The sequence below is a fragment of the Ixodes scapularis genome, unplaced genomic scaffold (genome assembly GCF_016920785.2).
Source record: "Ixodes scapularis isolate PalLabHiFi unplaced genomic scaffold, ASM1692078v2 PGA_scaffold7__128_contigs__length_106722199, whole genome shotgun sequence".
Lineage (NCBI taxonomy): Eukaryota > Metazoa > Arthropoda > Arachnida > Ixodida > Ixodidae > Ixodes > Ixodes scapularis.
In genome coordinates, this window is record NW_024609882.1 from 98062437 (window position 1) to 98075040 (window position 12604).

The 12604-nt window shown below is 45.7% G+C and overlaps 1 protein-coding gene across 1 annotated transcript in view; it reads right to left on the reverse strand.

Moving 5' to 3' along the window:
* Nucleotides 1-12604, reverse strand: part of LOC115309756 (venom metalloproteinase antarease-like TtrivMP_A) — a 95205-nt gene that overhangs the window by 35240 nt on the left and 47361 nt on the right. Inside the window, exons 6-7 of the mRNA XM_040212511.1 lie at nt 8121-8165; nt 1002-1111 (exon numbers count right to left, since the gene is read on the reverse strand). Coding sequence (XP_040068445.1) covers nt 1002-1111; nt 8121-8165 — 155 coding nt within the window. The remainder of the gene's footprint in view (nt 1-1001; nt 1112-8120; nt 8166-12604) is intronic.

Here is a 12604-nt window from a genome sequence, read left to right on the forward strand (position 1 = left end):
TGCGGACTGAGCATGCTGGACACACTCGCGCCGCCAACAGCCCTGGAATTGATTCCAGGAAGCCTTGAATAAGTTCCAGGCTTCCTTTCTTTTCAACACTTCTCTCTCTCTCTCTCTCGCCTGCGGACTCTGCGGAGCTCAAGTTCGTCTGCATCTTTTGCAGGGGTTAGGGTGACGTCAGAACGCCGGGCTCTGATTGGCTCTGATTGAAAGATAGTGGGTAGACCTCAAGGCAGCATATGCTTTGAGGTTTACCCACTATCCTTTAATAAGAGCCAATCAGAGCCCGGCGTTCTGACGTCACCACAACCCGTGCAAAAAAAAGCAGACGAACTTGCGCTCCGGATACTCCGTTTCACATCAAGTCCTACCGCAGCCGATCCTACAATTCATTGGAGCCAATCAAGAAATGACAAAGGTGCCATCGTCATGGCGCTCTTCACCCTTTCAGCATTTGGCATTACCGACCAAACCAATCGCGCACGATGAGCGCGCCGTACGCGTGATTGCTTTGATCGCTGATCGCGAACGCACAAAGACGGCGATTGCAGTGACGTTGCAGTTTCCGCCTCGCTTGATTGGCTCCATCTGATCCTATAGCGTCGGCGGCGGTCGGACTTTGTGTGAAATGGACTGCGGAATTAATATCAGGATGCTCAGGCGATAGCGTTTTCTTCTATCATGGACTAGCCTTAGCCTTCACACTTCTTTGAGTTGACCAAAATGCTTTTCCCACGATTTCAGCAAAACTGTAAATGACTGGCAAGAATAATTTTTAGCACCAGGGTAGCTCAATGTGTCTCTGATCTAAAGCGCAACTAATTCCGCGACTCTTCGCGAAGCTCAGTCCTACGGAGGCGTTTCGGTATCTGAAATATGTCTTTAAAACTCTGAAGATTCGCCGTTTCTAGGCTGGGATCGTACAAGCGTCTAATCAAAATCAAGTATAAGTTAGTTATTTTTGAAGAACAGAAAAGAAAACCAATCAACAAAAAACTCACGGATTGGCCGTACAGGATCAGGTATGTCAGTGGGTCCTCCCTGACTGGGCCGACAAATATCGTGTTCAGGAGGTCAGCTCCGGCCACAATAATAGCCTGCATAGTCACATCTGAAGAAAAAAAAATTAACGTGTGAGCAGTCATTTGGCAGCTTTAAGGTGCAACCCCACCCTTGGTTAGTGTGATTCTGAAGCAACAGATGGCGGTGGGATTGCCTTCCAGGCCTGTACATCAATGCGAGAAGTGGTGTGTTGTGGCGCTTCGACACAATGGGGTATTTTTATATACTCTGAATTTGACATTCCTGGTCCTTCGCTTGTTGTTCTCTGCACGAGCTTTCTTAGGAACGCGGACGGCTGCGCCAGTTCTCGTGCAAGGGGGCCAGTTGCATATGCTCCGAGCTCAGGTCCACTGATCTCTACTATAGGGGGCTGGATTGCGCTTAGCTGCTCTCCGAGCCTGGCGCAAGTGAAGCCACCGGAAGTTCGATGCTTGTCCCGGAAGTTGGGCGTGCGCTGGGCTTCCTAGTGCATTCAGTCGATATTTTAGATCATGCTTTTTTGTGTCTTTGATTGGGTTATAATACTCCCGTTCTGGATTAAATCCCGAGAATGAGGCATTTGAACTTGGGACATATTCACAACTTGATCAACTAGAATCTCAAAATGTTTACATTGAATGGCTTCCCATGATACTTCTCAGGTCCGTATGCGCTCTCAAGCAGGCTCTCTTGAGGGAACAAGCGAAAATCTAGTGCCCTCGACCCTTTTCGAATTAGCACTCGGAAGGGTTACAAAGCCTGCCAAGCGCTCACTTCCGGGACAAGCCGCTCACTTCCGGTGGCTTCATACCTGTTTGCTCAATGCGCCATCCAGCCCCCTCTAGTGGAGATCAGTGCTCAGGTCTCCAGCATATGTGGTCAGAACAAAACGCGATAATCGTCCTTCTTCATATGGTGAGACACATGCACAACAAAACAAGCGACGCGTTGAATAATATAAAATTGCCTGTGTGCGGTTAGCACGCCGCGGAGATTTCGAAGGCCAATTATACACGTTTCAATGTGATCAGATTTATATGACGGGCCAGCCCTTTTGTCGTGCATGCGTTTGTCCCTTTATGGATTTCCAGGAAAATGTGATGACGTATAATAGACTGAGGTTTACAAAATTATAGCTTGAGGAATCAAATACCTAAAAAATCAAAACAAATGAACTATTTTTTGGGCGGTCAGGTGTCTCATTTAGGTAGCTGGGTATTTATTTTGACCAAAACCGTGAGACTGGAAAACACAAAAAATGACATTCAGGTTTAGATATTGAGTTTGGTAAACCCAAACTAGGACTGGTGTGGAAGTTATCATAAAGAAATGCCAATGTTAAAAATTAACTCGCAGCAATAATTGATAAAGATTAATTTTAATACGAGTTTAGTGATAACTTCAATAACTGGCCAGGCAAAGAGTCTGGGTCTGTGGATAGCTTTTGCAAAAAGTTTAAGAAATGTACCAGTTTTAATTTGGTGATTTATGCGCGCAAATTGTGATGTGCAAAAATTAAAGATATGCAAACGGGTAGACTATGATGCTGTATAAAATATAGTGTAAGCGCGCACATGGTACGCTGATTAAGACTGAAACAGCGCTACATTTTTAATTAGCGTTGAGCGTATCAAAAGTTAAGGGTGCATCTAAACCTAAAGCTTGTACACATATACTGCTCAGGCCGTAATGTTTGAATGTTCATAGCATTTTATTACCCTCAGATTTGGTGTAAGTTGTCTCCTGATTACTTACCACAGAAAGAAGAAAACATCCAAACTCTTGGTTGATAAAAAATTCCACTCGCTGACAGCTACCAATAATCTCGGCGCCGATTATGAGTATTCACTGCATATCAACGGTCGCGTGCTTAGAACGAGTTTCTCCCACGTGATTTCATACAATCGCAATTTTTCTTGACAAACATTGTTTGCTCACGTAAGCGGCCACATGTGAAGTTTATAATATTTTGTATTGATTGTGGCACACATGACAAGTAGCATATGTTTGTTTGTTTTTTCACAGTACGCGAAACAGAATGCTCCTGAGTTCACTTGGTCTCAATGCATGTAGCACACAAAAGAACATGAGGTGAATCGTAGTGGGAAACGAAAACAATAATGATAAACAAGTGTGTAATCACGTAATAACTGGGGGCGTTGCACATATGCACAAGGTAAGCTTCGCTTCACTAAATCCATATCCAATGAAGTCTTTGGTTTTGTCGTGCAAGCAAAGCGGAACATACAAGCGCGAGCATGCTGCCTTGAACTACTCTTCCAGTGAATAAGCGCACCGTTCAAACCATGGGGCTCGCTTGTATAGCTTTTGGTGCGTTCAAACCTTTTAAAACACAATTATAATCAATTATATGATTTCATTTCTTTTTATTCAACGCAACTATATTTTTTTCTTGTTTTATTGTCTTTTGCGTTCATGTTAGTTATATAATATTTTAGTTATAGTTATATAATATTAGTTATAGTTCGTTAGTATAATATTAGTATAATATTAGTTATAGTCACGTTAGTCCGCATAATCAAAGATGTAGACAAAAAAGAACGCAAACACACATTAAAAATGCAATGTGATGGCGCATTCAAAGTTAGTTGTTAGTTTTTTTAAAGAGCAGGAGCTTCGTAGGGCGACATTGTCACCCGTTGTAGATTATAAAAAAGTGCAGTACAACTGATAGCTCGGGGTCCTTGACGTGCACCACGCAGTATATGTGATACACGATGGCACGACGGTAGAATGCAGATGGTGACAGACCCCAGGGTCCCTGCTAAAGCCCCTTGATAAAGGCGTTTTTTCACAAGTATCGTCAAACATTGTTGTGGAAACGCGCAAGACACGCGCCACAAGGGGGTGCTCCGCCGCCATTCGCTTTCAAGGGCCAGTCATTTTAGTGCTGCGCCGCCATTTGCCTCCAAGGGTCGCTCGAGGCACGGGCCTCGTGCAGTGGCACATTTTATGTAACTTGAAAGACCAACGCAAACACATCGAGGGGCTTTAGACCCTACTAGAGTGCCTTTATACACACGCGCGCTTTTGCTTGAATGGTGGAATCTCAGCCATTTTTCCGCCCAATCGTTTTTTTTTAAATGCATTTTGAAGTACGCGCAATCCGGTGTCACTCAGCTCGAGCGCGTAGCTTTGGCTAATGCATAGACGCCATTTTACCGCACTGGCGAATTTCTCCACGTGCTCTGATCTGCGGAAACACAGTGATTTACCTACACCCCCTTCGGCCCTACGGGGGTGTACTCACCCCTCACCCTTGTTTTCTGAAGGCACACCCTTAATTCGCTACGACTCCTATATTCTCAATGCCACCCCCGCTCCACCTAAATCGCCTCCTAAAATTTAGACCCCCCCTCCCCTAATTTCAATGCCCGGGCAAACTCTGACAAACTCGGAACGATCCCTCACCGTACTTGGCTTAGCCTGGGAGCTAAACCAAATGAGCTGCGCTTAGAGTATCGGAACTCTTTTCCCCGATATTGTTGTGGGCGCCGCCATCTTGGTAATTAGTACAAATCAAACGCAACTGCCGGTCGTCTCGATTTAAAAGTGCGACTTCCTCAGCATTAGTTTCGGTGTTAGGAAACTCACGTAATATTGCTTTGCTTTGTCGCGAACTGTTTAAACATTTGTGGAGGACGGAAGAGCGTTTGCTGTGATTTCAGATAAAGCTCTATATAACTGAGAACCATCCTTTTCAGCACCAAGGTGTGTATGAAGTGTAGCTTATTTAGTTGCTTTATAGTTTAGCCCGACCCCACAGGCACAGAAAGAGAACGAACTGCTTAACCTCGCGCTCTTGGCGCTGCTTCAGTGGCCTCATCAGCTCGTAGCGTTGGCTGCGCTCCGAACTAAGGTAAAGCAAAGAAAATATTTAGATCTTTGGGTTTTACAAGCCAAACCAACAAAAACCACTTGACACGCCCCAATAAAAAAATATTTATTGCGGGTTTATTTTGACTAACTGAAGATCTTTTGACGTACAACCGAAATCTCCGATTGGCCTCCGACAGATTGCGATGGGCCAGCGCGTTGGCTAAGAGACACTGAGACGTTTTAATTCTTTGTGTTTTGTTTTAATATCATTGCCACTTAAGAGCCACCGAAGTGGTTTTTGAAACAAAATATAGTCGAACTATTCCGAAAATTATTTTACAAGTGATAAAACATTCAAATGTTTTCGAATATGTGGCGGAATTCCTTTCATGGAGCACGCTTCATTTGGATCGCGTCAGGCATGTGAACCGACGCACAGTAGAACGCGCGCAAAAGCAGCTGTGGTGCACCCGCAGCCTCGCGCTTGTTGTTATGACATCTCTGGCTCGCTCACTGCGGGCATCCAGGCATCTGACACCCTGACATCTGGCGCTTTTTCTGTTTTTCACGTGGCGTTCCAAGTGGCACACGACATCAAGCTATTCTTGAACACGTGTCGCCATTTGTATTTTATATGAAGAAACTGCAATTTGCCGTAACTGAATGGGAAACTTTTAAGGTCTAATAACATTCTTAACGTGCAATATATCAATATGGAAGTTCTGGGAAATGCAATACCGATGGATGCTTCATAATTTAATGTCTCGTAATTTCGATTAGTTGACGTGATTCTGTTTTTATAGCGCCGTAAAATAATACCAATTTAAACTTTATTTTTTATTTAAAATATACATTATCTGCACAGTTCATTGCTGACTTTTGTAATTAATTATATCCTACCGAACGCTCACGTAAAATATCGTGGACAGTGGGGCGTTATAACTCGAGAAATAATTTTTTCAATATTAGAGACTGTGGTTTATTAAAATCTGAATAATTAACTAACCACTAAACATAATCGTAATATCGAGACATTAAAGTATTGTTGAAAAGTATCTCTTTAATTTGACATAAACTTTATAATTGTAGGACACATGGACAGAAAGTTATAAACCGTGAAAAAAGCACCAAAACGGCAGGCACTGTGAGGTTGCACCTTAATGGCAGTGTTTTCTGTTAACCACACGACGGGCAGGTTCGTCGACTTTTTGCGTAACTCGCGCATTTGTTGTTCCGCCGAATTCACCCACGTGCTTTTGTTTTCCCACCTCCTGAACCATCCTCAATCAATTTCAGCGCACTTGGCTGCCTCGTCATCGCTCGTTCCCTTAGGCGTTCACCATGTTATTTCTTTGATTGGCGGGCCCCTCCTACGAAGCGACAAGCCTGAGCGCAATTAGCCAAGCAGTACGTTGGATTGGTCATGGATAGACATAATGAAAAATAGCGCAGAATAGACGGAAGAATACTTGTCCCTCTCCTGTGTCTTTCTTTTTGACCAGTCTATTTGGCGTTGTCTTGATTGTTATTAAAACCTTAATCCTCAACTAAAAAGCGAAATTAGAAATCACGTGGTTATGACGTGCTTCGGCACCGGAGGCGATGAATCCAAGCTTCCACCCTGATTTTTAAGCATACTATAGAACTTGGCATTCTCAAGTCATGATAAGTGACGTCACTACACTCATTGGCCACGAACAGCAATTCAAATATTCTTCGGCTGATTGACTGTTGACGGACGCATACGTCCGAGTTACGCAGGGCTCGTGTCCAGTGTGTGAGCTGGGTTCGGCTGACGTGTTTGTTTACCGCGGATACATCACAGTAAAAACGCGGAGAGCTTTCGAATAAAATAAGGTACGAAATAGTCACATATATTTTCAAAATTTTCGTAACGAAAAGCAAGCTTTGGGTTTTTTTTTTTACGTTCGTGCACTAGATTTCTTTTGGCGCACTAAACAATATGCTATTATTAAAATCCCCATTTATCCGAGCCGAAAATTAATTTAATGGTCCCTTTAAGCTGAAACAAAGTATTTGCGGCAAGAAGCTCGCTAGGGGCGCTCCTGTTTTCCTCACTATGCGTAGTGCACATGCCACACACGCGGTTATGTTTTAATTTTCATAGTGCGTATCATCTTAGCATTGTGCGTGCTTGCACCAGCAGAGGACGTTGAAGTATCCTCACTCTGGGTTGTAGACAAATTTCATCAGGCGGCGAGGCGAGTCCGAAACTTCTTGCCGCAAATAGGGCCTTCCACATAGAAGCACCTTCTCATTGTCTCCAACCCGACGACTTTACAATCTGCAAGACGCCGACCTTTCCGCAGCTGTTTACCTCTATACAACTCCTCCACGTTTTCTGTTATAACCCCGCGTAAAAAAAAAAAAAAAAAATTTGAAAAGGGGAAATAGAAAATGTTGATTCATATTCCTCAGAAAGAATCAAATATCGGTTGCTCTTTGGCAGCCTTTTCCTCCGAAAAGCAGTTTAAGGTCGCCGACTATCGAAAGAGTGCTTTATTGACGCACGAAGAATTAGGAAGGTTGAAATCTCTTATTCTCTGTGTACCACTTATAGTTTATCGAAAAAGAAAGAAAAAAGAAAAGACAGAAAATGGTTTATAGCACAGAGTGACGTCCTTTTCAAAAGCCTAGGCTAGTCAGAGGCACTCTTAAAGGCTCCAATCTTTCTTCTTCAACGGCGGTGATTAGCTCCTAATTGACTCAGTGGAGCCCTCTTAGGCTTCCGTTTGTGACGTAATAGGTAAGATTTGCCTCGCCGTGACGTAACGAACTGTAAATGTGGCTACTTATCAGAAGCTGCGAACTTCAGGCTCAAAAATGTGTGTAAAAAGCACGATGAGAACTTGGAGTCATAACATATTATAGAAATACCGTGAAAGTGGACAGTCTGACGTTCTTATTTCCGTCGATTAAAGCGAAATAAATGAAGTAAAGGCGTTATTGGTGACAAGATCAGATCCGTATATGCTGGAAGAGTTAGACATTGTTTTGAAGATACCAACTGGCTAGGAACCACAACCAGAGATCTGGCACCCAAATGTTTCCCCCGCCGTATTGTGTTACATGCGCATGCGTGTCGCCGCCATTACTTTAGTTCACAGGGGACTGGCGGCAGTGCACGATACGGCTCGTTCTGTCTGATACTGAGCACGCGCAAAGCTCCAGCGAGGTCGTTGCACGTAGAAAAAGACTAAAAACCCTTCCCTACTCACTCGAAAATTTGTCCTTGGGCCAGTGGTGATGCTTAAATTTCCAATCTAAGAAATAAATAAAAACAATTTAAGCTGGGTTACTTTTCACTGTTCTTAACAGAAGGCGCTCCATACTTCATATACAGTACTCTGTACAGTGTTGTGAGAAGCAAGGATACGACTGGGGGGATTGGTAGACGAATGGGCTAGCGCACACTGGAACGCACGCCTGCTCGGAGCACGTGCAGCGAAAGCTCGCGCTGCAGAACAAAGGGATCCTGGGTTCAATCCGCGCCCCTGCCCGTTTTGATCTGGATGAGCATCGTACTGGAGTGCGGTCGTGTATCACTACTGCGTGATGCACGTTCAAGACCCCAGGCTAGCGGTTGTACTGCACTGAATAAATTTCTTATCAACAGCTGGGAAACTCGTCGCCCGTTGAGGCAGAACAAGTTCTAGGCTATATAAACATACCATAGCCTCTTCTATACTCAGAAAGCCTGGCAGTTCGACGACGGAGCCATAGAGTGCCCGGTTGCAGATTTGGAGCGCGAGGATTTGGTAGCACAGAGCATTTCTCGGGAAGCCTGTAGTCAGCGCACAGCTTTTGCAGCGGCGAGTACCCGAAACGCGGTTTTAAAATCCGACGGGAAAAGAAGCGGTAGCACGAGGAACGTGAGGAGCACGAAGGTACATTTCATTGCTCGGGACAAGTGTGCTTCGGCGTCTCGCGCAGCAGCGGGGTGCCCGTTACATGCCTCTCCTCTCATCCGTTGTCTTCCGCTCTACCTTTTCACTTTCGACGGCCGCGTCTCGTGGCGATCTGCCAGGCTTTGTCAGTATAGACCTTTCCGATGTTTACAAAATCACAGTCTAGCGTGCAATCTTCACAGCCCAGCACGTGTGTGTTCGTTGCTTCGGAAAGCGAGCAAAGCACGCGCCATACGCACGAGCGCTCAAAATGGCACCGGCCACAAGCTCTTTTTGGAAAGGTCTAAAGAGGAGGAGGCTATGAACATACACACAACCCAATTTTTAGAAATCTCCGTCCGATCTCTTTTTTTTTTCTTCAATTCGTTATTAACTGCCGAAGAAACTACAAAAAAGGGAAGCAGACAACATTACAATGAAAACATAAAAAAACAATAAAAAAAATTATGGCAATGAAGGGTAGAACTCAAAATTTCCTTGAGCGTTACAAAAAACGATCCACGCTCAGTGTTTGGCAGGGCAAACCACGTAGTTTTTTTTAAACGCTTTTTTTTATATTTGAGGTTGGTCACCGATCTTCCCTACCACGAGGACTCTGCAGTCCTGCGTCGATTAAAGCCCCTCTATCCTGGAAAAAAGTGGTGCCGTTCAAATTTTAGTACATGACTCTGGTGTATGGATAAGTAAACTGGTCAATGAACTATAATTCGGCTTGCGTGCACTCCAAACTACAGCTGAAAGACCCGCTAAAATAGAGGTCTTAGTAGTTAGTTGTAGCGGGTCATTTATGTGCTCCGATGAGGACACGCAGAAACAACACGCTGTACTACTTTTTTTTAAATATTTCATTGATGTGCTGGTTGCAACCGCGATAATCTATCACTTGCATACCTTGCGAAAACATTCCAACCTGAACTCATAAACCAAGTCCTTTTTATTTAGTTCTGCACCGACAAGTAGCGCCAGCATTTGAATATGTTGCTTTCAGGCCATAACCAAATCACTCCCGAGTATGCATTCAGCGAAAAGTAAAAACAAGAAACGAACCTACGCCCATGAAAATTGAAAAGTTCTCACCCTGCCATGCAATCAAAGAGCGAGATCTTCCCGTGGATTCGCTGTATATTCCATGCTTTCGTAGACATCCTTGCAGAAGCTCAAATGTGGACACTTTAACATCCAGTTTTCCACCAAAGCGCGGATATACAATTAGGGCTGTCGCAAACTTTCGTCGAAGCGGATTTTTAGGTCGAACGCACGGGGTTCGACAAACCTTCGAACTTTAACCAGATTCGACCAGTTCGACTTTGTGGACAGTGTGGCCAGACCTTGATACAAGCATGTCTAGGTTTGGAGTATCTTTTTATATAAAGGGTAATTTTAATTTTATGAAGAGTTGCAATTAAAGTAAGCTAATTCTGATCACTGAAGAAGTTATTAATTTAATTTCTTTTTGTACTGTATTAACTGAAATAACCAATCAGTGCTGCCCTTAATTCATCCCTTAGCCATCTCCATCCAATCCGAAGTCAACTGGCCAGCCTGTTGCGCATGCGCATAGCAGTCGAACCTGAGTCGAACCTTTGTCTAACTTTTTCCAAGAAGTTCGGAAAAGTCAAACCTGGTCGAACTCGGACCTCGACCGGTTCGCGACACCCCTATAGGAAGTATTCACTAGCGGCCATAGCTGTGTGCGCGACTGCTGAGCGCGTGCTGATGGCGAGCTTCCATAGTTCTTTTGTAACGTGCATTCCGCACCCTCAAGATTGCCGGTCTTAGCAGCCTATTAATGAGGGCTCGTTCTGAGCATGCGCTCTAGACAGCACCCACAAATATGGCGCCCAGGGAATGCTCCTTATATACAACATCTGTACGAAATGACAGCACCGACAATCGAAAAGCAGCGTTCGCACGAGGCCACGGCTATGTTGTATTCCAAAAAGTGCTCGATCTTACTCAAGAGTTGAACTTCCGACCCTCGTCGTCCAAAATCTACTCGCGTCTAGAGTTGTTCTCGTTGATTCCTCCAGCCTTATTGTCACGTGACCCAACCCGCAGAGTAGCTCAAAAAAGCCGTCGAAGAAAAGAACACGACGGACAAAAACAGCGCCGTCCTGTCGTGTTTGTTCCTTTACTCTTGTCCAAGTTTCTTTGCCCCTGGTTCTTCCCAAGATGTTCACCTCAAACCAACTAGCCCAACACGTCACATTGTGACAAAAACAAAAACGCGACGCCGTGGCGCTACTTTTGTTTTATCTTTTTTTTTTGTTGGTGTCGTCCCCGTTGTAGAGAGAGAGGGAAAGTAAAGAGCGTGCATTGCAAAGAAGCCAACTGTCAAGGGGAGCCTTGCGAAGAAGGTCCTACCAGTTCAGCCTACTCATGGAGATGCGCCTTGAAGGGAGAGAGGGAAGCGCTACGGCCTTAGCTTTAGGTGGTGTTCGTAAGGCATCCCCCCCCCCCCAAAAAAAAAGGGGGGGGGGGGGGCGTCAAAATATTTGGCGTCCCCACGCTTTCCTTTTTTTTTCTTTCCTTCTATTCTGGAACGTGTGAACGGCGTCTCTTGGCTCCATCTCTTAGCGTCTGAGCTTTGACCTGTGCTTCGACGGCGTTCGCACTTTTGTAGCGTGAGCTACACTGGCCGAGGTTGGGCAGTTGCGCGAGGAGCAGTGACGTCACTGGGCGCACAGATGGTGCACCGGAGCCGCCGCCGCTGCGCGCGTCTGGCCGGTCTGCGCATTCCAGCTGGGCCGCGGCAGACGCACTGGCGCCGCCGCGTGCCCAGCTGTGCGCCTCCGTTGCGCAGTAGCCAAGTCTGACGCTGCACCGGAGCCACTTGATAGCACCTCTCATATCTTTTTTTTGTAATTTCTTCGTGATCGCGATTCGCACCAGAGCAGGCACGCTTCTACAGTGTGACAATTTGAAATGCTCAAGTTAGTACTACCCAAAACAAACCCCTTTTCGCAGCGCTTTCTGGGCAACGCAGGAGGCCCACGCCGTAGACGTAGTTGTCACGAACCGCATGCTGGAAACACGGAAGGACGCTGAAGCTCCAAACGCCAAGAGAGCCATGTCTGTGAGTGCGTGCAAGGGGACACCACGCGTTGGGCAGGCAACGTCACCACCCCACCAACCACGGTGGCCGTTTCGAATAGGGCGGATCGGAGTGTCGCAATACAGGGTGTTCAAAATATCCAGGCTCGGGCTAAACTGGGCCGTAAAGATGCGTGTTTGCCCGTAGAAATCTAAACATTTCGTCGACGGCGTATTTCACCTTCTGGTTTATCTGGTAAACTTACAAAGCGTAGCTCCCTTTCTGAAAAAAAAAATAGGGCCAAAACACTTGCCAGGGTCAATGACGGACGGCGATGCAGACGAATGAGTCGAGTGGCAAGGCGCGTTTGGCGCACGTATGGGACGCGGCAGGTTGTACTCCCACTGCTCGCTAAACTAAGCCGGTTCATACTGCCGCCGGAGGTCCGTGTTTCGGCGGGGGGTCTCGCGAAGATGAATGGGTGCAGTGCAAGCGAGCGCTGACTTTATTTTCATGCAGTGCTGAGATACACTACATCGTCAACGGGGCAATTGAAACCGAAACCTTGCCACTCCTCTTTATGGCCAAACAGGTGCCATAATGCAACGCGCGCAGCGCTGTGCAAAGAGATTTTTGGAAGTAGTCTATTGGAGGTAGTCCCACCTCCGGCGCGAAATTCCCACTTTCGATGACGATTCAGCGTCTCGGTGAGCTTCGAGGGTGCACGCGCAAACGAAGCACAACGGACGGCAACGAGCGC